The sequence below is a fragment of the Salvelinus alpinus genome, chromosome 15 (genome assembly GCF_045679555.1).
Source record: "Salvelinus alpinus chromosome 15, SLU_Salpinus.1, whole genome shotgun sequence".
NCBI classification, from domain to species: Eukaryota; Metazoa; Chordata; class Actinopteri; order Salmoniformes; family Salmonidae; genus Salvelinus; species Salvelinus alpinus.
The window spans coordinates 28,142,098-28,170,074 of NC_092100.1; the positions used below are offsets into that span (position 1 = coordinate 28,142,098).

General features: G+C 47.1%; 1 protein-coding gene across 4 annotated transcripts in view; it reads left to right on the top strand.

The window, feature by feature from the left end:
• The window catches only part of LOC139539848 (zinc finger protein 423), a 161,103-nt gene extending 135,406 nt beyond the window's left edge, over window positions 1–25,697 (top strand). For all 4 annotated transcript variants that reach the window (XM_071343187.1, XM_071343185.1, XM_071343188.1 and 1 more), the window contains 3 exons: window positions 3,649–3,780; window positions 7,077–7,192; window positions 24,895–25,697. In XM_071343187.1, the coding sequence (XP_071199288.1) occupies window positions 3,649–3,780; window positions 7,077–7,192; window positions 24,895–24,924 (278 nt within the window). In that variant the 3' untranslated portion in view covers window positions 24,925–25,697. The remainder of the gene's footprint in view (window positions 1–3,648; window positions 3,781–7,076; window positions 7,193–24,894) is intronic.
• The last annotated feature ends 2,280 nt before the right edge of the window (window positions 25,698–27,977 follow it).

A 27,977-nucleotide genomic window follows, 5' to 3' on the forward strand; every position in this document is an offset into this window, starting at 1 on the left:
AGCTCAGCATGCCTCAATTTCTCCCTCCTCTCTCGGTGTGTTTCCATGGCAACACACCTTGAGCTAGCCCCCGAGAGGAGCCCAGCACCTCCACCCCCTTTTGCCCCCTCAACCACACAGTCCCCCCCCCCCCCCCCACTCTGCTCTCCCCTTGTATCTCTCCCGCCATCCCTGCCATCAATCGCCAGGCTTTAGGCCGCAGGGCGAGGGGAGGGGGCCGGGGCCCTGGGGAAGCCCAGCTCACAACCAAGGAGCTCATTTATGTGCCAGTGCACGCTGCAGGGGGTTGTGGGGGAGGGAAGCTGGAGTGGGAGGAAGGGTGCGCCTGTGTAGACAGGGCTGTCCCCGGGGAGGGCTGCGAGCGAGGGCTCCACCTGACTCCCCCTGGTCAATTAGCTGGAAGCACATTGGCTAAGCAGCAACAGAGGCAGCCGCCCCGTTGTACCGCAGCAGTGTTTGTACAGGATAAGACTCCTGTTCAGTCGGTGGAATAACAGTTTAGGAATAATACATAAATAGTTGTTTATTTCCTTCACTTCACATCTTTCCTCTCGATCACTGCAAGGCCCTCCATCTCTCCATCCACCTTAGACTGTAATCCTTTACCTGCTTTCTTTCAGTGCATCCCTCTCTTTCTTCCAGGGCTGGGAATTGCCATGGACCTCACAATACAATATCAGCACGATACCTAGATGCCAATATGATATGTATTGCGATTCTCAGATTCAATGTTCCAAACACATTGCTCACCATATGTCTGCTGCAGTGGGACAAGAGAGAGCCGTGAGAAAACGAGTTTTGATCAGTCATGGAAATAAGTGCTGAAAACAAATTGGCTCCCTATTTAAATAGAAGATGGAGAACAACCTATGAAGGAAAAATATTGGACTTTTGGTGCAGCTACAGCCAACTAGCGCAAAAATAATATTGCGATATTGTCAAAGCGATATGATATATCATCAGAAATAATATTCCGTTATGTAATTGTACCGATTTCTTTTGTCCCGCATCACTTTCTTCTCTCACACTGTCTCTCTCCTCCTTGCTTTCTCTCACACTGTCTCTCTCCTCCTTGCTTTCTCTCTCTCCCTCTCTCTTTTTCCCATTAGTGTCCTGGCAAGCCCTCATCAGTAATTCTGCGTATGTTTGACGGCATCATGCTGTTTCTCAATTAAGATTGTGCATACCTTAGGAGGTGGGGAAGGTTTTCCCCTCTCAATCAGTTAAATATTCTCTTTCTCTCACTGTCTTTCTCGCTCTCTCTCCCTTTCTTTACTGTGCATACCGATCAAGCCTCTTAACAGATCAGTCTGTTTGTCCTTCTCTTTTTTCCTGTTCTCCGTGTCTGATCTGTGGTGCAGATAGCTGAAGTGAGGCCTTTAAAGGATGATATGTTGTAGCTATTTAACCTCTCTCTGCTGCCATACTAATGACTCTTCTATGGGCTGCTAGTACAAAACATCCATACACTCACCTAACAGGCCAAGTCAGCAAACTCTTACTTGTGATTAATCAATCCATCATTGTAATTGTAATGGTCATGTAGTGAGAAAAGAAAAGAGGTGACACACTAATAGGGATTATGTTTATTCATGATAGTCTGCATCAGTGATTTGTATAGCAGGACAGTATGTACTCTTAATATGTCATAGCGTAATTAGTATGCTATAAACTCTGTACAAGTTGAGTACAGTTTGGCTTTCTGTGCTAGTTTAGTGAAACTCCCAGGACTCACCTTCACCAAACCTCTGCTCTCCCTCCCTGCCCCAGCGCGGGCCTCCCGGAGTAGGAGCTGTGCGGCTGTGTGGCTGCCTCACGGATCAAATGCTCTCTCAGACACAAAGCTGGCCGGCAGGACGTTCCAGGGTCCTGTCATCTCGCCATGGTTCCCCCCCACACACACAGCCCGCCCGACCCAGCCCGCTTTGTGTCTGATAGAGCTCAGCCCACCAGCCCTCCCTCTGTGCGCTGAAAGGGAGGAGAAACAGAGTGCACTCCCCACTCACTGATCAAAACAACTGTATTTGTATAGAAAATACATCACTTTCATAGGACCCACACATACAAACGCTCTAGGCCCCCTCGCTCTGCGCCCTTGGCCCGGCGGACAGCCCAATTATCCCCCTGCTCTCTGTATTGAGCTCAGTTATCTATCTCTCTCTCTCTCTCTCTCTCTCTCTCTCTCTCTCTCTCTCTCTCTCTCTCTCTCTCTCTCTCTCTCTCTCTCTCTCTCTCTCTCTCTCTCTCTCTCTCTCTCTCTCTCTCTCTCTCTCTCTCTCTCTCTCATAGTTTGCCAGAATTATCCCAATGTTTAACATACATAACCCTCATTTCACCTTATTTTTCACTTTTGGACCCGTATGCTAGATCTATTGTCAGTTGATGTTTGTAGATCAGTATTCCATGGGTCGGTTGGTGCTGTTGGTCGTGTTGTGGTTATCGCTGTAGGGTTTATTCTCTCTCTGTGTGTCTCTGGGTTCATGGGAAGATTCAGCTGCTGCTTCAATCTTGCCACAATTTAATATTTTAAATGGTAATCAACCACCATCTCAGTGTGGTTGGGACAGAAAGGCATCCCACCCAAACGTGATGTCTTTGAGGAAGGAGCAGCGGGGAGGGGCAGACCAAAGGAGTGCCCTCGCCAATCCCCCTAAGCCCCGTCCGCACCCAGCCCCACACCCCCCTCCTTCCCCTAGCCATTCAGACAGGGATTAAGGCACCCTTGTGCAGGCCTTTGAGACGGAGAGGAGATTGGAGTCAGTGGATGTGGTTTTGGTATGAGGGGTGTTGGTGGGGTGAGGTGGGGAGGTCAGGGGGTGTTAGGGATGTTTGATTGAAGACTTTATTAACTCTGCGTGCCACTGTTGCTGAGCAGCGGGACACCTCGGGACATGGGGGACGCTGTCTGCGGTGGGACAGCGGGGTAGACGGGGAGGTTGCCTTGAGGGGGGACAGGGACCGGCAGCGGTGGCTTCCACGGTTCGGGGCTTGGCGAGAGGGCGCGATTGGGGCGCAGTGGAGGTAATCTGATGGCACGGGGACGGGCGCGGCTCAGTCCTGTGTGGCGCTCGGCCGATAAGACAGGAGCGGAGGCGCCCAGCCAGGACCCAACGCCCACCTTTCATCTGTCCCACGGCGGAGGGGGCCGCTGATGTCATTCATGCAGGCTTAAAATAGAGCGACGAGCAGGGGGAGGGCACATAGCCCAGACCACTGGGGGTGGCAGGCAATTACCGGCCGGGAGAGAAGAGGCACTGGGAGAAGGGGGGGGGGGGGTGGGGGGGGGCTGGTCACACAGGCCATATCTCACACACACACACACACACACACACACACAGAGAGAGCGAGAGAGAGAGAGAGAGAGAGAGAGACCTTTCTCAGTAGGATTCAGACTGGACATATCTCCCTCTCTGGGCTCTGTGTCAGGGACACTGTGGCCAGAGCATGTGTTGGAGCTTTGCTATATGCTGCAGAATGAACTGGCATATGGGAGAGAGGCAATGATGGATTTGAACCGCTATACTTTAGTACACACACACCTGTACATGAGCTGACGCTTTTAATTGTGTGTGTTTGATAATAATGTATGTGTATAATGTGTTTCACCCTCTGACCCTCCTTGTTGTGTGGTGTGTTCTTCTTTTGCAGAGGAAGGCATCAATCACGAGTGCAAGCTGTGTAACCAGATGTTTGACTCTCCGGCCAAGCTCCTGTGTCACCTGATCGAGCATAGCTTCGAGGGCATGGGCGGCACCTTCAAGTGTCCCGTCTGCTTCACAGGTGGGGAGGGGGGCAGGTGGAGGGCAGTCAAGGTGCTTCAGTGTCTGACCGACATTAACATAAACAAACAGAGACAATTTGAACACATGGTCCACTCGAGCTGCAGGCCCCAACACATTTCTGCCCTTTCACATACATATAATAACATCCCACCCATAGAATAGCAGAGATGCTAATACACGTACCCTGTTACATTCTTCACCTTTCCACCCTCTCCTTCTCTACTCCTCCATCTCTCTGTCTATCCATACCTTCCACCCTCTACCCCCTCCTGTGGTAAAATACAGTCCTCCCCCTGTATCACCTGTATCCTCCTGTATCACAATTCCAGTGGGTCAGCAGTTTACATACACTAAGTTGACTGTGCCTTTAAACAGCTTGGAAAATTCCAGAAAATGATGTCATGGCTTTAGAAGCTTCTGATAGGCAAATTGACATAATTTGAGTCAATTGGATGTATTTCAAGGCCTATCTTCAAACTCAGTGCCTCTTTGCTTAACATCATGGGAAAATCAAAAGAAATCAGCCAAGACCCCAGAAAACATTTTGTAGATCTCCACAAGTCTGGTTCATCCTTGGGAGCAATATCCAAATGCCTGAAGGTACCGCGTTCATCTGTACAAACATTAGTACACAAGTATAAACACCATGGGACCACGCAGCCGTCATACCGCTCAGGAAGGAGATGCGTTCTGTCTCCTAGAGATGAATGTACTTTGGTGTGCAAAGTGCAAATCAATCCCAGAACAACAGCAGAGGACCTTGTGAAGATTCCGGTACAAAGGTATCTGTATCCACAGTAAAACGAGTCCTATATCGACATAACCTGAAAGGCCGCTCAGCAAGGAAGAAGCCACTGCTCCAAAACCGCCATAAAAAAAGCCAGACTACGGTTTGCAACTGCACATGGGGACAAAGATCGTACTTTTTGGAGAAATGTCCTCTGGTCTGATGAAACAAAAATAGAACCGTTTGTCCATAATGACCATCGATATGTTTGGAGGAAAAAGAGGGGGGCTTGCAAGCCGAAGAACACCATCCCAACAGTGAAGCACGGGGGAGGTAGCATCATGTTGTGAGGGTGCTTTGCTGCAGGAGGGACTGGTGCACTTCACAAAATAGATGGAATCATGAGGCAGGAAAATTATGTGGATACAATGAAGCAACATCTCAAGACATCAGTCAGGAAGATAAAGTTTGGTCGCAAATGGGTCTTTCAAATGGACAATGACCCCAAGAATACTTCCAAAGTTGTGGCAAAATGGCTTAAGGACAACAAAGTAAAGGTATTTGAGTGGCCATCACAAAGCCCTGACCTCAGTCCCATATAAAATTTGTGGGCAGAACTGAAAAAGCGTGTGCGAGCAAGGAGGCCTACAAACCTGACTCAGTTACACAGGCTCTGTCAGGAGGAATGGGCCAAAATTCACCCAACTTATTGTGGGAAGCTTGTGGAAGGCAACTCGAAACATTTGACCAAAGTTAAACATTTTAAAGGCAATGCTACCAAATACTAATTGAGTGTATGTAAACTTCTGACCCACTGGGAATGTGATGAAATAAATAAAAGCTGAAATAAATCACTCTCTACTATTATTATGACATTTCACATTCTTAAAATAAATTTGCGATCCTAACTGACCTAAGACAGGGAATTTTTACTAGGATTAAATGTCAGGAATTGTGAAAAATGTATTTGGCTAAGGTGTATGTAAACTTCCAACTTCAACTGTAAATTCATATAGTAAAGAATTAGCCAAGATAGAAAAAAACTCACTCCACACATCGGAATCAGGGTGCGAGATAGTGAAAATATTATGACAAGTGCCCAAGCTGCAGTTGACCGAGCAGAGCCAGTCCACAGAAGTCAACTCTGTGCTTCTGAGTAGGAGAACTCCGGTCCTTCAAGAGTCCTGCCGTGTTGATGGGAACATTAATTAGAGCTGATTTACCCATGGTGCAACCTGGTGAGATGTCCCCCCTGAGTGGCTGAGACTCACACAGTCCACTCTATTCAGTCACAGGCACAGCCACAGAGTAAAGCACATGGCCAGGGCCGGCCAGGCGTAGCACAGAGACTAGCCCATCCATAATCAGCTTGATCATGGCACATGCACAGTCACAGGGCTGGACAGGTGTAACACTGAGACTAGCCGAGACTAGCAGGCCGAGCAGAATGGCTCAAGGTCCTTCAGGCTTGGCCGTGGTCCCCTGTGTCTGCTGTGCCCTAGATCAGAAAGGCCCTGAGAGGTCAGAGAATAAAGAGCAGTTTGAAAGAGGAGGGCGGCTAATCCTCTGTGGCCGTCCGGACGGTTTAGGGCCCCGCTGTACGTGTCCTCAGAGTTAAGCAGCCAGGGCTCTACAGGCAGCAGGCTGAAAGTCACATTGGACCTTCTGCTCCCCTCTAAGAATCAGAAATCATAATTTCCACTGAAATATAGATACGGTTGACCGCAGCTGAGATGTCATTTTGTGTCCGTCTTTATCCATTGTCATCTTTCTGTTTGTCTTTCTGCATTTTTTTGTCTGTTTTTAGTATTTCTCTATCTGTTTCTCTAGTAATTGGACATCCCAATCCCTCGCTGTCTGTTTAAGAATCTACCTGTTTATGTCTGTTTGTCTGTTGGTTTCTGTTTGTCTGTCTGCATCAGAAGACTTACTGTAAGCTGAGACCATGTAGCAGCTGCCCTTCTCTCTCTCTCTCTCTCTCTGTTCCTCTCAGTAGATGTGTTCCCCCCTTCCCCCACAGGTACACAGCACTCTTTTAAAGTTTAACTCTATTCCTGTGCGGGTTATGAATAAGTTAGGAGGTGCTGCTCCTTTGGGGAGGGTTAATAATTTAGACTTTCCACACACACAGCAAACTTAAGTTTACTGAAACAAAACAGAAGAAAAAAAACACAGGAGCGAAAATTAAAAAACAGGAATGGAGGATAATTTATTGATAAATATCACAAGGTTTGTAGGGGATAGTGTAGTCTGCATGCTGTCTCCCCCATCTTTCCATCTCTCCTCTCATCCCCGTAGTGGCTCTGATGGCGCTTCATCCACTAATGCTCATGTGAGAGGGTTCCTTTTCTCTTTATTTGTATTGACGCTGTTGAAGTTGTTGTTTTAGTTGAACTAGTATGACTTTGTCTCTAGCCTCAGTATTTGCAATCAGGGAGAGCGAGACTTGAAACCTTTCCCTTTTCCCTCGCAAAATTGTATTCAAAAATCTAGTTCTCTGGTTAGCATAACTTATCACCAGTCTGACCAATCATCTAACCTATCCTCCTCCTTCTCCCCTCCCCCAGCCTTTGTCCAGGCCAATAAGCTGCAGCAGCACATCTTTGCCGTCCACGGTCAGGAGGACAAGATCTACGACTGCTCCCAGTGTCCACAGAAGTTCTTCTTTCAGACTGAGCTCCAGGTCAGTACACTAACACTTCAAAACAACAGAGAGTGATGGCATCTCTCAGCACCATACAGCATCTTTTGCTGGCCAATATAATCTAAAATCATAAGATATGACTTCAATATTTATTGCTTCTAATGGACTCCTGAGTATCTTAGCAGAATTTTTGATAAACCAATATTTTGTCCACCTCAGTTTATGGTCTTCACAACCAGGATTCAATTCCAGTCTTAAACAGGCTGTTATAACAGGGTATAGTTAAATGTGTTCTGTGGTATGATTGATAATTAATAAGGAAATTATCAGCAGAGTAAATGAGTAGCTTCCTTATGGGCAGTAACGGTTAGACTCCAGTCTATTGCTAATCAATCAGCTCTCCTGCTGGGCTCTCTGGTGCACACACACACACACACACACACACACACACATACACATACACATACACATACACATACACATACACATACACACACACAAACACTTCCCCTGACACAAGCACACACACTCCTCATCTCATTCATACATACTCTTACAGGAATCCATTTGATTATCATAGTGAGAGGCCATCCTTTAGCTGGGCTACCGCTACCACATACACGACCAAAAGTATGTGGACACCTGCTCGTCGAACATTGCATTCCAAAATCATGGGCATTAATATGGAGTTGGTCCCCCCTTTGCTGCTATAAATCCTCCAGTCTTCTGGGAAAGGTTTTCCGCTGGATGCTGGAACATTGCTGCGGGGACTTGCTTCCATTCAGCCACAAGAGCATTAGTGAAGTTGGACACTGATGTTGGGCGTTTAGGCCTGGCTCGCAGCCGGCATTCCAATTCATCACAAAGGTGTTGGATGGGGTTGAGGTCTGTGCAGGCCAGTCAAGTTCTTCCACACCAATCTCAACAAATCATTTCTGTATGGACCTCGCTTTACGCACAGGGGCATTGTCATGCAGAAACAGTAAAGGGCCTTCCCCAAAGCACAGAATAGTCAGAATGTCACTGTATGCTGTAGCATTAAGATTTCCCTTACCTGGAACTAAGGGGCCTAGCCCAAACCATGGAAAACAGCCACATACCATTATTCCTCCTCCACCAAACTTTACATTTGGCATTATGCATTTGGGCAGGTAGCGTTCTCCTGGCATCTGCCAAACCCAGATGAATCCGTCAGACTGCCAGGTGGTGTGGCGTGATTCATCACCCCAGAGAACACCTTTTCACTGCTCCAGAGTCCAATGGTGGTGAGCTTTACTCCACTCCAGCTGACACTTGGTATTGCACATGGTGATCTTAAGCTTGTGTGCGACTGCTCGGCCATGGAAACCCATTTCATGAATCTCCAGACGAACAGTTATTGTGCTGACATTGCTTCTAGAGGCAGTTTGGAACTTTGTAGTGATTTTTGCAACCTAGGCACTTCAGTACTCAGTGGTCCCGTTCTGTGAGCTTGTGTGGCTTACCACTTCACGGTGGAGCCGTTGTTGCTTCTAGACGTTTCCACTTCACAGTAACAGTTGACCGGGGCAGCTCTAGCAGGGCAGAAATTTGACAAACTGACTTGTTGGAAAGGTGTCATCCTATGATGGTGCCACGTTGAACGTCTCTGAGCTCTTCAGTAAGACCATTCTACTGCCAATGTGTTTCTATGGAGATTGCATGGCTGTGTGCTCGATTTTATACACCTGTCAGCAAAGGGTATGGCTGAAATAGCCGAATCCATTAATTTGAAGGGGAGTCCACATACTTTTGTATATATAGTGTACTACCTGTAGTACGAACACACCTACATATACTTATACACACTGTTTTAACCACTGAAGATGCTGACACACTGTACATGTACATGCAGACGCAAAGACATGCGGATCTAGCCACCCCTCCCCTCCATCAGTTTTACTTTCTTTCCTCCATCCGTCCACTCCTCCCTCCCTCTCTCCCCCCACCCTGTCCTGGCAGGGTTCTGGCTGGGTCGGGTCATTAGGGTCCAGACAGATCGTGGAGGGCCACACTCTGTATAACTCACTCCAGAGTGGGTCCAGTGGGCAGCTGGGGTCAGTGTTATTCTGCCCTGCCCCTGGCTGGATCCATCATCCTGAGCTATCGGTCTACTACTACCAAAAACCCTCCCTCTCCCCCTCTCTTCCTCATGTGTTCTCCCTCCCTCTCTCCCTCTATTTCTCATGTGTTCTCCCTCCCTCTCCACTCTGGTAGTTGGTAGAGGAGTGGGTGGGTATGCTAGCCTTAGGAGTGAGCTGCCTGTGAGCATAATGGACAAATAATATCCATGGCTCCATTTTGGGGGCTGTAACCTAAATCTCCTGACCAGCCCACAGAGCCCCCCCCTCTAGCCCCGGACCCGGCCCCCCCACCCTGACGTGACAGTGATGTAGGGCTGACGGGGGTGGGCATATGGCCAGTCAGTCCATTTAGCAGCAGGAGGAGCGCTGAACCCTGTCGGTCAGTGTCTGCCTCACTCCGATGCCGGGCGACCGAGAGATAAACACCAACTGATCGCACAGTGTGGCACGGCCCATCTCGCGTCGCTCCACTTTTCCACACTCCTCCATTTTTCCTCCATTCATTCCAATCTGTATGGCCACACCTCTCCCTCCTGACCGGGTCACGCTGTCTAAAAGAGGTGATGTTCCTCTCTGAGCTCGTCTAGGTAGGACCACTCGCTCCATCACCAAGCTATAGGAACGCCACACTCACATGGCCACAGCAGCATCCTCTGATGGGCTTGAGTGTGTATCCTTCTTCACTTTTACTGGCCCTGTTCCATGTTTGGACATTGCCTCACCCTTCCCTCCCACAAGCTCCCCAGCCCACCCCTGTGCTTTGCCCCAGGAGGAACAGTTGGGGATATGCAGTGGTCTGAGTGCGGAGATGAACTGGGCTGAACTGGGCTGGTCGTGGAGGTTAGTGGTGGGCCTGGTTGTTTGGGTGTTTGTGTTAATGAGGTCTGAATGGATGGAGGATGGAGGAGGCTGGCTAACCTGTCTGGGCTGTGCCCTGCTCGGGGCTCCCTACCCCAGCCCTCTGAGGGCCCAGGCAGGGCCACCCTCCGTTAATCTTTCAGCTGTCCCTTGGGCCTGTGGGGGGACACGTCACTGCATCATCCCTTCTCCCTCATGGCCACCTACTCCACGCTCCTCACTTTTCAAAACTCTCTCTCATGTCTCCTCTCTCTCTCTCGCTTTCTCTCTCTCCTTGTCCCATATGTACCAGCCCCCATTCATATTTTAGCCCGTCTCAGCTCCTTTCGTCTCTTCTCTCCTCATCTGTGCCTCTCCCCAATGCCCCATAAATAGTGCAGACGTAAGCTGGTAAATAAGTGATGCTTCGCCCCTGATCAGCACTGTTAGACCCAGCCTGCCGGATCTGGATTCCTTTACTGGAAACTTCAGAGACTTGGCTGTTTTTTGTGTGTTGTTGTTTGTCTCCCCCAGGTGCCTCAGAGCCCCCCCCCCCCTGCCCCACACTCACCAACCCTCACCCCTCCGTGGTCTGCTGTCATTCGCTGACAGCATGGCTGATCTTTACACTATTTAATTTTACCCTCGAGGGGGGGCGCCCCACCCAGTGCTCCCCCTCTGTTCGCATGTGTGTACACTATTTCCTTTAGCACTAGTAAATATTTAACTCCAGTCAGCAGTTTGGAATGAGAGGAGGGGAGGGGTCTCTGTCCTCCGGCTTGTTTGTTTTTTGATTCCTCTTCCCCCCTCCCTCTACATCCAGAAAGTGTTGAATATTTGAGGGCAGCGCATTCTCATCCAAAGCTATGCTGCTATGACAGTACTGTAGGAGCTGGGGTTTGGGTCTTAGAGCAGAGATACAGAGAGCCGGGAACATGGGCTGCAGCGTTTACACAGGCAGTCCAATTCTGATCTTTTTTTATTTCACTAATTGGTCTTTTGACCAATCATATCAGATCGTTTCACATCAGATCATTTTCAGAGCTGATCTGATTGGTCAGAAGACCAATTAGTGGAAGAAAGATCCAAATTGTAAATGCAGCCACGGAGACACACCACTAACATATACAGTGTGTGATCTGTGTCTGCTGTGTTTGATTGGACAAGTAGTGCACTGAGCAGTGTCTTTGTTAGCCTCATGTACATTCACATCAGCAAAGGTATTTCCTTAGTTAGTCCTTGTCTATGTTCTCTGCTGTAGTTATGCTACGGTGTGTGAATATTGTAGTGTGTGTCTATACTATGGATGTATTTCTGTGTGTGTGTGTGTGTGTGTGTGTGTGTGTGTGTGTGTGTGTGTGTGTGTGTGTGTGTGTGTGTGTGTGTGTGTGTGTGTGTGTGTGTGTGTGTGTGTGTGTGTGTGTGTGTGTGTGTGTGTGTGTGTGTGTGTGTGTGTGTGTGTGTGTGTGTAGGTTACTGGGGAGTTCTTAGTTTGCTCATTATGGTGTGCCACGGTGTGGAGGCAGGATTTGATCTAGGTGTCCCAGTGACAGTCTCTGGTTGTGTCTCCGCTGCCCCGCTGTGCAGAGTGGCGCTCCATGTTATTACAATGGGGACCAAGAGATCTCTCTGCAGACCTGCCCACCCCAGCCCCCCGCCCCTTCCCAAAACATTCTGCAAAATGATGCGCCAGCTCAGAGCGGTGCAGTCTGGGGACTGCATGCACCACATACAGGATGCATACAGCTGTCTGACTTGGCATACCTGGGTCTGTCTGAGCTGCACCACAGAACACTATGGTCCACTGTGGTAGCCAACACGGCTCTAGTTGTCAGGCAGCGGTGTGAAGCTGTGGTCACGGTATCAATGGTGTAGTCTTTCACAGCTAGTCTTTGTGTATAGCATAGCAAATGCATCAACTTCTGAGGAGATGGAGCGTGGAACATACTGTCGTCCCTCACATCCTCAGCCCCAGTACCTGTGTAAGTTGTTTACCTGTTCTTCTGTGTTTTGTTTTCGTTCTCATCCTGCACTGCGAAAGAAACTCAGACAAATTTGAGTGTGGTGAATTCAAATGAAAAACGCTCTACATGGGGTGAGCTAATCTTCTGAGAAAATCAAGACATTCACATCCTGTCATCTTACCATGGTGTGTGTGTGCACGTTATTTCCTACAAGTCTCTGAAAGGGGCAATGACACTCTGTATAATACCCACACACACATTCCCCATAGAGATTCTGTCACAAACATTCCCCTCGTGAAAATACCCTCCCTAAGTGACAGTATGGAATGAAGAGGAATGAAGAGAGAGGGAGGGAGGCCATGGCTGCCCTGACTCCCAGAGAGACGAGGTGTCTGGGAGAAATTGGGGGCCAGCGTGGAGGTGGGAGAGGAACGCAGGGACAAAGAGGAGGAAAGATCCACAGGGATAGAGTCAGCTCTTCTATGTCTCTGTTCTTCACTCTCCATCCTTTCCCTTTATCTGTCTGTTGCATTCCATTATATGTATACTATCAAACACAGAGAGCTAGAGAGGGAGATGGAGGGAGAGGGGAAGGAAAGAAAGAGAGAGATGGAGAGAGATGGAGGGAGAGGGGAAGGAAAGAAAGAGAGAGATGGAGAGAGATGGAGGGAGAGGGGAAGGAAAGAAAGAAAGAGGGAGAGAGATGGAGGGAGAGGGGAAGGAAAGAAAGAGAGAGAGAGATGGAGGGAGAGGGGAAGGAAAGAAAGAGAGAGAGATATGGAGGGAGAGGGGAAGGAAAGAAAGAGGGAGGGAGATGGAGGGAGAGGGGAAGGAAAGAAAGAGAGAGAGAGATGGAGAGAGATGGAGGGAGAGGGGAAGGTGAGAAAGAGAGAGAGAGATGGAGGGAGAGGGGAAGGAAAGAAAGAGGGAGAGAGATGGAGGGAGAGGGGAAGGAAAGAAAGGGAGAGAGATGGAGGGAGAGGGGAAGGAAAGAAAGAGAGAGAGAGATGGAGAGAGATGGAGGGGAAGGAAAGAAAGAGAGAGAGATGGAGGGAGAGGGGAAGGGAAGAAAGAGAGAGAGATGGAGATAGGTGGAGGGAGAGGGGGAGGGAAGAAAGAGAGAGAGAGAGAGAGATGGAGGGGAAGGGAAGAAAGAGAGAGAGATGGAGGGAGAGGGGAAGGGAAGAAAGAGAGAGAGAGAGATGGAGAGAGATGGAGGGGAAGGAAAGAAAGAGAGAGAGAGATGGAGGGGAAGGAAAGAAAGAGAGAGAGATGGAGAGAGATGGAGGGAGAGGGGAAGGGAAGAAAGAGAGAGAGAGAGAGATGGAGAGAGATGGAGGGGAAGGAAAGAAAGAGAGAGAGAGAGAGATGGAGAGAGATGGAGGGAGAGGGGAAGGGAAGAAAGAGAGAGAGAGAGAGATGGAGGGAGAGGGGAAGGGAAGAAAGAGAGAGAGAGAGATGGAGAGAGATGGAGGGAGAGGGGAAGGGAAGAAAGAGAGAGAGATGGAGGGAGAGGGGAAGGGAAGAAAGAGAGAGAGAGAGATGGAGGGAGAGGGGAAGGGAAGAAAGAGAGAGAGATGGAGAGAGATGGAGGGAGAGGGGAAGGGAAGAAAGAGAGAGAGAGATGGAGGGAGAGGGGAAGGGAAGAAAGAGAGAGAGAGATGGAGAGAGATGGAGGGAGGAAAGAGAAAGAGAGGAAGGGAAGGGAGCAGTTCTCTCTTCCTGGACCCTGTCTCTGTTTCAGTGTGTCTGCCTCCACAGAGCAAAGCATCGTCCCTAGTCAGATATAACAGTTCAAAATAATCTAATCAAATTTTATTTGTCACTTGCGCCGAATACAAAGGTGTAGACCTTACAATGAAATGCTTACTTACAAGCCCATAACCAACAATGCAGTTCTAAGAAAAATAAGAGTTAAAAACAATATTTACTAAATAAACTAAAGTAAAAAATAAAAGAGCAACAATAAAATATCAATAACGAGGCTTTTACATGTGGTAGTGGTACAGAGTCAATGTGCGGGGGTACAGGTTAGTAATGAGGCTATAAACATGTGGTAGTGGTACAGAGTCAATGTGCGGGGGTACAGGTTAGTAATGAGGCTATAAACATGTGGTAGTGGTACAGAGTCAATGTGCGGGGGTACAGGTTAGTAATGAGGCTATATACATGTGGTGGTGGTACAGAGTCAATGTGCGGGGGTACAGGTTAGTAATGAAGCTATATACATGTGGTAGTGGTACAGAGTCAATGTGCGGGGGTACAGGTTAGTAATGAAGCTATATACATGTGGTGGTGGTACAGAGTCAATGTGCGGGGGTACAGGTTAGTAATGAGGCTATATACATGTGGTAGTGGTACAGAGTCAATGTGCGGGGGTACAGGTTAGTAATGAAGCTATATACATGTGGTAGTGGTACAGAGTCAATGTGCGGGGGTACAGGTTAGTAATGAGGCTATATACATGTGGTAGTGGTACAGAGTCAATGTGCGGGGGTACAGGTTAGTAATGAAGCTATATACATGTGGTAGTGGTACAGAGTCAATGTGCGGGGGTACAGGTTAGTAATGAAGCTATATACATGTGGTAGTGGTACAGAGTCAATGTGCGGGGGTACAGGTTAGTAATGAAGCTATATACATGTGGTAGTGGTACAGAGTCAATGTGCGGGGGTACATGTTAGTAATGAGGCTATATACATGTGGTAGTGGTACAGAGTCAATGTGCGGGGGTACAGGTTAGTAATGAGGCTATATACATGTGGTAGTGGTACAGAGTCAATGTGCGGGGGTACAGGTTAGTAATGAAGCTATATACATGTGGTAGTGGTACAGAGTCAATGTGCGGGGGTACAGGTTAGTAATGAGGCTATATACATGTGGTAGTGGTACAGAGTCAATGTGCGGGGGTACAGGTTAGTAATGAGGCTATATACATGTGGTAGTGGTACAGAGTCAATGTGCGGGGGTACAGGTTAGTAATGAAGCTATATACATGTGGTAGTGGTACAGAGTCAATGTGCGGGGGTACAGGTTAGTAATGAGGCTATATACATGTGGTAGTGGTACAGAGTCAATGTGCGGGGGTACAGGTTAGTAATGAGGCTATATACATGTGGTAGTGGTACAGAGTCAATGTGCGGGGGTACAGGTTAGTAATGAAGCTATATACATGTGGTAGTGGTACAGAGTCAATGTGCGGGGGTACAGGTTAGTAATGAAGCTATATACATGTGGTAGTGGTACAGAGTCAATGTGCGGGGGTACAGGTTAGTAATGAGGCTATATACATGTGGTAGTGGTACAGAGTCAATGTGCGGGGGTACAGGTTAGTAATGAAGCTATATACATGTGGTAGTGGTACAGAGTCAATGTGCGGGGGTACAGGTTAGTAATGAAGCTATATACATGTGGTGGTGGTACAGAGTCAATGTGCGGGGGTACAGGTTAGTAATGAGGCTATATACATGTGGTAGTGGTACAGAGTCAATGTGCAGGGGTACAGGTTAGTAATGAGGCTATATACATGTGGTAGTGGTACAGAGTCAATGTGCGGGGATACAGGTTAGTAATGAGGCTATATACATGTGGTAGTGGTACAGAGTCAATGTGCGGGGGTACAGGTTAGTAATGAGGCTATATACATGTGGTAGTGGTACAGAGTCAATGTGCGGGGATACAGGTTAGTAATGAGGCTATATACATGTGGTAGTGGTACAGAGTCAATGTGCGGGGGTACAGGTTAGTAATGAGGCTATATACATGTGGTAGTGGTACAGAGTCAATGTGCGGGGGTACAGGTTAGTAATGAGGCTATATACATGTGGTAGTGGTACAGAGTCAATGTGCGGGGGTACAGGTTAGTAATGAGGCTATATACATGTGGTAGTGGTACAGAGTCAATGTGCGGGGGTACAGGTTAGTAATGAGGCTATATACATGTGGTAGTGGTACAGAGTCAATGTGCGGGGGTACAGGTTAGTAATGAGGCTATATACATGTGGTAGTGGTACAGAGTCAATGTGCGGGGGTACAGGTTAGTAATGAGGCTATATACATGTGGTAGTGGTACAGAGTCAATGTGCAGGGGTACAGGTTAGTAATGAGGCTATATACATGTGGTAGTGGTACAGAGTCAATGTGCGGGGATACAGGTTAGTAATGAGGCTATATACATGTGGTAGTGGTACAGAGTCAATGTGCAGGGGTACAGGTTAGTAATGAGGCTATATACATGTGGTAGTGGTACAGAGTCAATGTGCGGGGGTACAGGTTAGTAATGAAGCTATATACATGTGGTAGTGGTACAGAGTCAATGTGCGGGGGTACAGGTTAGTAATGAAGCTATATACATGTGGTAGTGGTACAGAGTCAATGTGCGGGGGTACAGGTTAGTAATGAAGCTATATACATGTGGTAGTGGTACAGAGTCAATGTGCGGGGGTACATGTTAGTAATGAGGCTATATACATGTGGTAGTGGTACAGAGTCAATGTGCGGGGGTACAGGTTAGTAATGAGGCTATATACATGTGGTAGTGGTACAGAGTCAATGTGCGGGGGTACAGGTTAGTAATGAAGCTATATACATGTGGTAGTGGTACAGAGTCAATGTGCGGGGGTACAGGTTAGTAATGAGGCTATATACATGTGGTAGTGGTACAGAGTCAATGTGCGGGGGTACAGGTTAGTAATGAGGCTATATACATGTGGTAGTGGTACAGAGTCAATGTGCGGGGGTACAGGTTAGTAATGAAGCTATATACATGTGGTAGTGGTACAGAGTCAATGTGCGGGGGTACAGGTTAGTAATGAGGCTATATACATGTGGTAGTGGTACAGAGTCAATGTGCGGGGGTACAGGTTAGTAATGAGGCTATATACATGTGGTAGTGGTACAGAGTCAATGTGCGGGGGTACAGGTTAGTAATGAAGCTATATACATGTGGTAGTGGTACAGAGTCAATGTGCGGGGGTACAGGTTAGTAATGAAGCTATATACATGTGGTAGTGGTACAGAGTCAATGTGCGGGGGTACAGGTTAGTAATGAGGCTATATACATGTGGTAGTGGTACAGAGTCAATGTGCGGGGGTACAGGTTAGTAATGAAGCTATATACATGTGGTAGTGGTACAGAGTCAATGTGCGGGGGTACAGGTTAGTAATGAAGCTATATACATGTGGTGGTGGTACAGAGTCAATGTGCGGGGGTACAGGTTAGTAATGAGGCTATATACATGTGGTAGTGGTACAGAGTCAATGTGCAGGGGTACAGGTTAGTAATGAGGCTATATACATGTGGTAGTGGTACAGAGTCAATGTGCGGGGATACAGGTTAGTAATGAGGCTATATACATGTGGTAGTGGTACAGAGTCAATGTGCGGGGGTACAGGTTAGTAATGAGGCTATATACATGTGGTAGTGGTACAGAGTCAATGTGCGGGGATACAGGTTAGTAATGAGGCTATATACATGTGGTAGTGGTACAGAGTCAATGTGCGGGGGTACAGGTTAGTAATGAGGCTATATACATGTGGTAGTGGTACAGAGTCAATGTGCGGGGGTACAGGTTAGTAATGAGGCTATATACATGTGGTAGTGGTACAGAGTCAATGTGCGGGGGTACAGGTTAGTAATGAGGCTATATACATGTGGTAGTGGTACAGAGTCAATGTGCGGGGGTACAGGTTAGTAATGAGGCTATATACATGTGGTAGTGGTACAGAGTCAATGTGCGGGGGTACAGGTTAGTAATGAGGCTATATACATGTGGTAGTGGTACAGAGTCAATGTGCGGGGGTACAGGTTAGTAATGAGGCTATATACATGTGGTAGTGGTACAGAGTCAATGTGCAGGGGTACAGGTTAGTAATGAGGCTATATACATGTGGTAGTGGTACAGAGTCAATGTGCGGGGATACAGGTTAGTAATGAGGCTATATACATGTGGTAGTGGTACAGAGTCAATGTGCAGGGGTACAGGTTAGTAATGAGGCTATATACATGTGGTAGTGGTACAGAGTCAATGTGCGGGGGTACAGGTTAGTAATGAGGCTATATACATGTGGTAGTGGTACAGAGTCAATGTGCGGGGATACAGGTTAGTAATGAGGCTATATACATGTGGTAGTGGTACAGAGTCAATGTGCGGGGTACAGGTTAGTAATGAGGCTATATACATGTGGTAGTGGTACAGAGTCAATGTGCGGGGGTACAGGTTAGTAATGAGGCTATATACATGTGGTGGTGGTACAGAGTCAATGTGCGGGGGTACAGGTTAGTAATGAGGCTATATACATGTGGTAGTGGTACAGAGTCAATGTGCGGGGATACAGGTTAGTAATGAGGCTATATACATGTGGTAGTGGTACAGAGTCAATGTGCAGGGGTACAGGTTAGTAATGAGGCTATATACATGTGGTAGTGGTACAGAGTCAATGTGCGGGGGTACAGGTTAGTAATGAGGCTATATACATGTGGTAGTGGTACAGAGTCAATGTGCGGGGATACAGGTTAGTAATGAGGCTATATACATGTGGTAGTGGTACAGAGTCAATGTGCGGGGGTACAGGTTAGTAATGAGGCTATATACATGTGGTAGTGGTACAGAGTCAATGTGCGGGGGTACAGGTTAGTAATGAGGCTATATACATGTGGTGGTGGTACAGAGTCAATGTGCGGGGGTACAGGTTAGTCCAGGTCATTGAGGTAATGTGTACAACTGAGATGTGTTGTTGCGGTACAGGACAAGCACTGTGTGGTGTGGTTCCACTCGTTGCCAAAACAGGACCGGAACTGTCATGGCTTTGACAGTGACGTATGAGCTGGGGTATTGTCTATGAGTGGGTTCTCCTGGCACTAAACAGTGTAGAGACTTGGTTGCACTGTGATCTGATCAACCACAGTAGAGATGTGGGCTCAATCACTAGATCAACTTCATACATCACATCACTCACCACAGTGAGGGTGTGGTAACGACATGGAGGTGATACTCTATGTGGGGTCTCTGTCTTTCTCTCTCACTCTTGGTCTGTCTGTCTCTCTCTTTTCCTCTGTCTCTCTCTCCATCATAGAGAACACACAGGACGGGGTCTTTTACACCCTGATGTTCTCCATTCAGCAGCTGGAGGCTGACACAAACACACTATAAATCACACACCACTGACAGCTCTACTAGGGAGAGGAGCTCACAGTCACACCATCAAACCTCCTCTTGAATATCCCCATCCCTTTCTCTTTCGCTCTACTCCTGTCTCTCCTGCCCCTCTCTCTTTTCCCTCTGGGTGGTCATTTTGTTGTGACACCACAAAGCGCAGCCGACTACATCAAACCCCTCCCCTCACCTCTCTCTATATGCTTTGTTCGCTGCTCTTAGCTTTTTTTGTTAATTTGTTTAGGGTGCATTGTAATCAAATAAGCGGGGTCCCCGGGGACCTGTGGGGATTGGGTGTGTTTTGACAGTGCCACGGAAAGGGAATGGGAGTGTGCTCTAGTGATCAGGCCGGGCAGGCCCGGAAGAGCGAATGGGAGAGCAGCGCTGCATGTCTCTCTGTACTCTGTCACCCATGGCACAGTCCGTCTGAGGCCCCTGAGCTCATCTGGCACTCAACACTCCTCTACGCCCCATAGAGTCTGTACGGATCTCACTGCTGTGCCACAGGCCCCCTTTCTGTTCTCTCTCTGGGTGTGCACGTGCGTAGTATGTGAGTGCACATTTTTTATATCATATTGTATATAGCTAACCCCATGTTATATTCCATGGGATATACTTACACAACTTTGTGTCCCATTCTACAGTCGGAACAGGATGTCTTGGTAGGTGTGTTATTGTGTGATATAGGGAAGATGAGGGACTGAACCCCATAGCTGTAAGGCCAAGGAGGGATTCATTAGTTACACCAGCTGTATCAGGACAGGACCTGTAATACTGTATATCTACAGCCATTTCAGTGAGTGTGTGTTATGTTTAAATAAGTCTAACCAGGTTAGTGTGTTTCTGTGCAGTTGTGTGTTATGGCTAGCCAGTTCTATGGGTTTGTGTGTGTGTGAGTCTTTTGGATGTGTTAATGTCTCTGAGTCTGAGCTTGGCTTAGCAACAGGGGAGGGGAAGTCCCTCTTGGGTGAGAGGGTGGGGGCCGGCGGGATCATGGCGAAACAGTACATGGCTGGAGAACGGGCACATTTATTTGGTGGGGTTAGGGGGAGGAAGAGGGAATGCGGAGGGGGGGGGGGGGGGTTATTTGTAGCGCACTCCCCAGTGAGTTTCCTGTCTCTCGGAGGTGAAAACCTGGGAACATATGAAGCTTTAAGACAGCCCATCTGTTAGTCTCCGGCCCTTGGAAGACTGTCAACGGTCTAAAAATAAGCCACATTAAAGTGAACCAGGCGGCAAAGGTGATTTTTCATTTTGTGTTAAAAACAGAGCAGAGCAGAGAGGGACAGGCTAGCGCCAAAAGCAGCATTTCCTCTTCCTGTGGCTGTTTGAGATCGGGCCATATAGGCTAATCAGAGTATGCTAGACTTGCTTAGCGATGCTACTACAGTAGATCATGTCGGTATGTTATATCACCACAGACAAGATTTAACGCCCTAGCTGTTCAAGTGTTCCCAAATAGTGGACACGTCTGTTAAGGCTGCTGCATTTCTGCAAAAGCAAACAAAATTGGTGTGAAAGTTGTTGTTCTAGTACATTGATGTGCAGAGCAGAGGACTGTTTGTTAGAGGATTCCTGGTGAACTGACATGTTTGAGTCTCACCACCCCTCCCTGCTCCCCAGAGGACTGTGTTTGTTAGAGGATTCCTGGTGAACTGACATGTTTGAGTCTCACCACCCCTGCCTGCTTCCCAGAGGACTGTGTTTGTTAGAGGATTCCTGGTGAACTGACATGTTTGAGTCTCACCACCCCTGCCTGCTCCCCAGAGGACTGTTTGTTAGAGGATTCCTGGTGAACTGACATGTTTGAGTCTCACCACCCCTGCCTGCTTCCCAGGGGACTGTTTGTTAGAGGATTCCTGGTGAACTGACATGTTTGAGTCTCACCACCCCTGCCTGCTTCCCAGAGGACTGTGTTTGTTAGAGGATTCCTGGTGAACTGACATGTTTGAGTCTCACCACCCCTGCCTGCTTCCCAGGGGACTGTTTGTTAGAAGATTCCTGGTGAACTGACATGTTTGAGTCTCACCACCCCTGCCTGCTTCCCAGAGGACTGTGTTTGTTAGAGGATTCCTGGTGAACTGACATGTTTGAGTCTCACCACCCCTGCCTGCTTCCCAGAGGACTGTGTTTGTTAGAGGATTCCTGGTGAACTGACATGTTTGAGTCTCACCACCCCTGCCTGCTTCCCAGGGGACTGTTTGTTAGAGGATTCCTGGTGAACTGACATGTTTGAGTCTCACCACCCCTGCCTGCTCCCCAGAGGATGCCACAGAGCCTGGAGCCGTGAGGTGCCGGGGGGCCAAGGGGCCCTGCGGCGGCGCCTCAGACGCCTGATTGAAAGTGACATGATGGCAGCCCTGTCTAGGTCCTCGCGCGTTGTAACGCAGTTAATAAAGCGCGTGTGTTGGAAACGTAGATTTCATTTTCCTTTATCTTTATCTCCTGCCTCCCCTCTCTCTCCCCTTTCCCTCCTCCCTCTTCCTCCCCCCAGTGTGTGCAGCAGTCTCATAGTCTCTGCATTAGTAATGCGACTGGGCCATATTTCCCATGAGCCCACAGCTCGGCAGGATTTAGCCTCTCTTTTATAACCAGTTTAGGAAAACAATGACAGCCTAGATATTGACTGAGCAGTGAGGGGCTGTTCTGCCCACTGCACAGCCTCCCTGTGTAGAGGGGCGCTGTTCCATCCATCACACAGTGTCCCCCTGCTACACTGTGACATGCAAGCATGCTCTATCTGTTTAGTTTGATGGTACAATACAAAGGAATAACACTGTCACTGATGTTCTACCTTTGTTAGTACAGTGGTTATCTTGTCGACTTGATGTCTTTTGTCTTGGCAGTGAGGGAGTTGAAATGTGATGTTTGCTATTTAGATATTTGTAATGTGGAGTTGTTAGCCATTGATGTTGTGCAGTCTGATGGGAGGAGGAGGTTGTTTCAGGATCAACTCTTTGCTAGTTCTTCAGGTTGTAGGGGTGTAATAGTGTTTGTCAGGTATTGGGGTGATGTGTGTGTTCTCTGTCCGATGACAGGGTGTGTTTGTGTTCTCTGTCCGATGACAGGGTGTGTTTGTGGTCTCTGTCCGATGACAGGGTGTGTTTGTGTTCTCTGTCCGATGACAGGGTGTGTTTGTGGTCTCTGTCCGATGACAGGGTGTGTTTGTGTTCTCTGTCCGATGACAGGGTGTGTTTGTGTTCTCTGTCCGATGACAGGGTGTGTTTGTGGTCTCTGTCCGATGACAGGGTGTGTTTGTGTTCTCTGTCCGATGACAGGGTGTGTTTGTGGTCTCTGTCCGATGACAGGGTGTGTTTGTGTTCTCTGTCCGATGACAGGGTGTGTTTGTGTTCTCTGTCCGATGACAGGGTGTGTTTGTGTTCTCTGTCCGATGACAGGGTGTGTTTGTGTTCTCTGTCCGATGACAGGGTGTGTTTGTGGTCTCAGTCTCCGGTCTCCTCTTGCTTAAAGAGTGAGAGCAGAGCCCTCGATCTCCTCATCCTGGAGAATATATCAATTACAGCTGCATAGGACTGATGTCACACTGAGAGTCATTATCAGATTCAGAGACACACACCATTCGCACCATCGATCGCCTATGGCTTGATCAATACCCCAGCCCCTGACGACGCTCTCAAATGAAGAGAGCTGAGACTAGCATCACAGTGTGTATGACTGTCTGTGTGTGTTCACACTGATTAACACATTTAACAAGAGCTACTTTTCCATTACACCAACCCAATATTGCAGGCTCTAGTGTGTGTGTGTGTGTGTGTGTGTGTGTGTGTGTGTGTGTGTGTGTGTGTGTGTGTGTGTGTGTGTGTGTGTGTGTGTGTGTGTGTGTGTGTGTGTGTGTGTGTGTGTGTGTGTGTGTGTGTGTGTGTGTGTGTGTGTGTGTGTGTGTGTGTGTGTGTGTAGGCTCTAGTGTGTGGGTGTGTGTGTGTGGGTGTGGGTTCTCTTCTAGTTTGAGTTGTATGGGAAATATCCATCCTGTGGAATGTGCAGCAGTGTAGGTGAGGGTGTTTGTGCGGCTCCTTCCTCCTCTCCTCTCCCCCCCCCCCCCTATCTGTGCTGTTTCCATCAGGCCGCTGCAGTGCTGGTGTAACCCAGGACCCCAGGGACTCAGGGAGCAGCCACTGCCTCTCAATCCCCTCTTTCTGCAAATCAATACACACCAACAAAACCTTGGAAACCTCGGGGAAAACATGCACGCACGCACACACACTCCCTCTCTCTCTCCCTCTCTCCCTCTCTAACACACACATACACACAAACACATTCACGCACAAAGATGGGGCAAGGCTACGTCCCAAAAATTATATTTTCTGTCACATAAGGAGACAGTAGACTCAAAGCAAGCACACATGAAACTGACATGTGCCTATACATGATGATGATGAAATCAAGATCTAATATTCTGTTTTGTGTAAAATGTTCTGCCTCTCTTCTGGCTGGAGCTGCTGTGGCCTGAGTATCAGGAGAAGCATGCAGATGGAGAGCCAATCCTGACCTCTGCTGGAGGGGTGTAGAACTGCAGGTGTCGTGGATCAGAGAGAGAGAGAAGTGGTTTTCTCTCATAATGGGGTCAGTGGCTCCCAGTGAGAGACGGCTCCTCGCTGAAGAGCCCTCTGTGTGCTCATTCCCACTCACATACGCGGGGGAGGGGTGCAGGAAAAGAGGGAGATGGAGATGGAGAGAATGAGCGAGAGACAGAAAGAGGAAAAGAAAGACTGACCCTGAATGGCTGCAATCAGCCAGTCTAGAGCTTTAAGACCCGGGCGCTTGGCCTCCTCTGCTGAACTAGTGCAGCCTGGCTCTGCCAACAGTCGTGTGCAAAATATGCCCACCAAGATAAGGCCCAAAGAATAAGTATTTATCAACGGAAAACCATGTTTAATCCTTCAGATTTTTCCTTTTCCTTTTTTCATAGTGGTGCACAGAAACATGGGCCTATCTGTGAGAGAGTAATCTTGGAAAGCAGCTTTTAGCGGGAAGAGGGGGATGATTGCTGAGCTTTCCCTGGGAATTGGGTTTATGGTCCCGGGGAGAGCGCAGACGAACCAGCCAGCCTACCAGAAATCTCCCTAACACACAAGCCTCTGGGAGCCCCATATCTGTTGTGATTGATAGTTTAACTCTTCACATCTATCTGATCTGGTATGAAGTTATATACCCTCTGGTTGAGGTGTGCAGAGAAACCAGGCTCCTGCAGTTGTTGATGGTGGTGTCGTGGATGTAATTTTGATAAAGGTGTTTTGTGCGTTATTATGAATTCATGTGTTGCGCTCAAGTGCTGTTGGAATGTGGGCCTCATAAGGTATTGATATGGTGTTTTCAAATATTTATAAGAATATCAAAAGGGATGCGAGCCTCATAAATCTGAATAAACAAATCATTGTTTCATTTTGCCATGGATAAGGAAGACCGCAAAGCAAAGACACAATGAATATAATATGACGTTTGGGTTTATCTGCAGCTCGATATATGATATATAATGGGTGTGTGTGGGTAGAGCAGGTAGTCCGTGTTACAGGAGGCTAGGGTCCTCCGATGGACAGACAGACATGACTGTTGTGTATAAAGAGAGGTGTAGGGATGTGGGGTAGGTGGCTGTGGGGGCTCGGAGGTGTGGGCACGTAGCTTATTATTTCTCTCCTCATGTGTTCTCCTCTCTTCCCTTCCAGAACCACACACTGAGCCAGCACGCGCAGTGAGACTGGGCCCGGCAGGACTCCTGGCTCAGCCCAGAACCCCGACCCAGGCCCGGTGGGGGAGGACCATTTCAACATCACAGCCAATCAAAGTGTCATTTGCTACTCACATGTAAAACTCTAACGATTCCGCCACCAGGCACAGCTATTACGAGCAGTGGGGAATGAATATTAATGGGATATGCTATTAAAAAAGAAAAGGATATAAAAAAAAAAGGAGATGGAGAGAAAAGGTATTGTACGTGCAGTATTTTTTATCGTCCCTGCTACCCGGTTGTGCGTTTTTTTTAACAAAAGAAAAAATGGTCCAAAAAATAAACGCCCTTAGTCTCTGATTTTAGTCTCTAGAAATGCATCATTTACCTTGTCCTCTGTTGCTTCTTGTATCAAACTTCATAGGTGCCAATTCTTTTCAATTTTTTTGCATATGTTTTTACTCTTTCGTTATTGTACCTTTTTATTTCTTGCAGTAAATAGGTACTTGTGATGTGTTGTGATTGTTTGCCAGTCGTAATATTTCTGAGTTTTCCTCCTTTTTATGATTATTGTTATATATTTTCTTTTTTGTAATTACAAAATAAAAAGACATAATTACAAAAGAAAAACATAATGGTGTGATTGGATTTTCCAGTCTATGGACCTAATGGTTATTGTAAAAATGAATATCATCAATTTCAGGGCAACTGGATGATGTCTGCTTTTTAAATGTGAATTAACCAGATTGCAATAACTAGTACAGTCAAAAAAAAATGCTAATAAATCATGAAGAAAAGGAATGTGTGTGTGTGTGTGGTGTGAGTCTTGTTTTTCTAATGAAAACCAGTGGCAACCAGGAGAGAATAACATACCTTCACTACAGCAGCTTTCAATGTAAGCCAGTGGTTGGAACCGCTTCAGGGAACAGAACTGAAAACCATAAAATAATGAAAATATTAGAGGAACAGAATCAGAACCGGGAACAAAAGAGATCTTTACTGTTCCATTATTTTAAAAGCATGGGAACCGGTTAATAACTGACTGCTATGCAAAGCCCTCACTGTCACTGAGAAACATATTCCAGCGTCTGCCTGCCAGCTGGAAATCTTTGCCAGTGGGTGTGCGTGTGTGTGTAGGCTACCTTCCCCCCCCTCCGAAGCGTAGGTTACTGTAGCCTACTGAAGACGATACAAGCATCATTCAAAAATGGGGAGCAATTTATTATTTTTATGTTTTTATATTCGTTTTTTATTAGAGAAGAATGAATTAACTTTTTAAATACTAGCTAAGGATATTCTAGTTCACATAGGTTTTATTTACTACATAAAGGTAAGATGTGTTTTTAATTCTAGTGCTTCTTTGGTCCAATGTTAAGTCAACTCTCAGAAGCTCAGACATTCAAAGTTCCTCCATAGAAGCCATTCCTCCGTAGGTATAATTCTGTGGGCCTAATTCAGATAATGCATGTCATAAGATGCCCAGTGCTCCAAGAGAAGCCGCCTCCACCCTTTCTCACTCTCTCCCCCCTGAAAAATGTCAGTAGCATTTTGCATCCCTTCACTTGTCTGTCCAGACATAACATGGTAAATCTAAACCACTCCAATTAGTAAGATATGTTATGTATTCATTTGTGGATGTCTGTCCATTTAATGTATGTTACAAATTAGATTTTTTTGGTAACCTTTATTTAACTAGGCAATTCTGTTTAGAACAAATTCTAATTCACAATGACGGCCTAGGAACAGTGGGTTAACTACCTTGTTCAGGGGGAGAATGACAGATTTGTACCTTTTTACGTTTTACCTCAGGGATTAATCAGCAACCTTTCGGTTACTGGCCCAACGCTCTAACCACTAGGCTACCTGCCGCCCCAGGTAGCCTAGCCAATACGTATGATATGTCACAAATTACAATTTGTAAGATATGTTATGAATTGCAATTCGTAGAATACTTTATGAATTTGCTAAAAGTGTTACAAAATCCAATTTGTTGTGGCTAATGTTTGCTAGGTGGCTAATGCTTAAGTTAGCTAGGTGGCTAATGCTAAAGTTAGCTAGGTGTCTAACATTAGCTAGGGGTTAAGGTTAGCTAACATGCTAAGTAGTTGCAGAGATGCCAGCAGCATACCACCCTGCATACCACTGCTGGCTTGCTTCTGAAGCTAAGCAGGGTTGGTCCTGGTCAGTCCCTGGATGGGAGACCAGGTGCTGCTGGAAGTGGTGTTGGAGGGCCAGTAGGAGGCACTCTTTCCTCTGGTCTAAACAAAGATCCCAGGGCAGTGATTGGGGACACTGCTCTGTGTAGGGTGCCGTCTTTCGGATGGGACGTTAAACGGGTGTCCTGACTCTCTGAGGTCATTAAAGATCCCATGGCACTTATCTTAAGAGTAGGGGTGTTAACCCCGGTGTCCTGGCTAAATTCCCAATCTGGCCCTCAACCATCACGGTCACCTAATAATCCCCAGTTTACAATTGGCTCATTCATCCCCCTCCTCTCCCCTGTAACTATTCCCCAGGTCGTTGCTGCAAATGAGAACGTGTTCTCAGTCAACTTACCTGGTAAAATAACGGTAAAATAAAATAAAGAGTAGCTCAAAAGTAGTAAGTAGTTTCAAAGTTGCTAATTAGCTAAAATGCAAAAGTTGTTCGTGATGAGATTCAAACATGCAACATTTGCACTGCTAACATGCCTACCCATCCACCCCGACCAACCACCCTACTTTTGTTTTGCCTGAATTACCACATAACATATCATCCTAATTTTAGTGTCTTGGATTTATATTTACTATGTTACGTCTAGTCTATGAGATCAGGCTGCATCAGTGACTCTTCAGGGGAGATATTTTTCTATATGAAAATTGATCATAACACATCTATGAAATGTAATATGCAAAGACATGACATTGTTTCTCAGAACATTTAGGGAAAAGATATGTTTGGGGACATGATCATAAACTAATTGTGGATCTTGTTTATGATTTTTCCCCCCGCTTTTAGATAATTATGTAGGGCCTAATATAATTTATATAACTGCAAAAATGTATATACTATTTATAAAACATTTATAATCTGAAAGTGGAA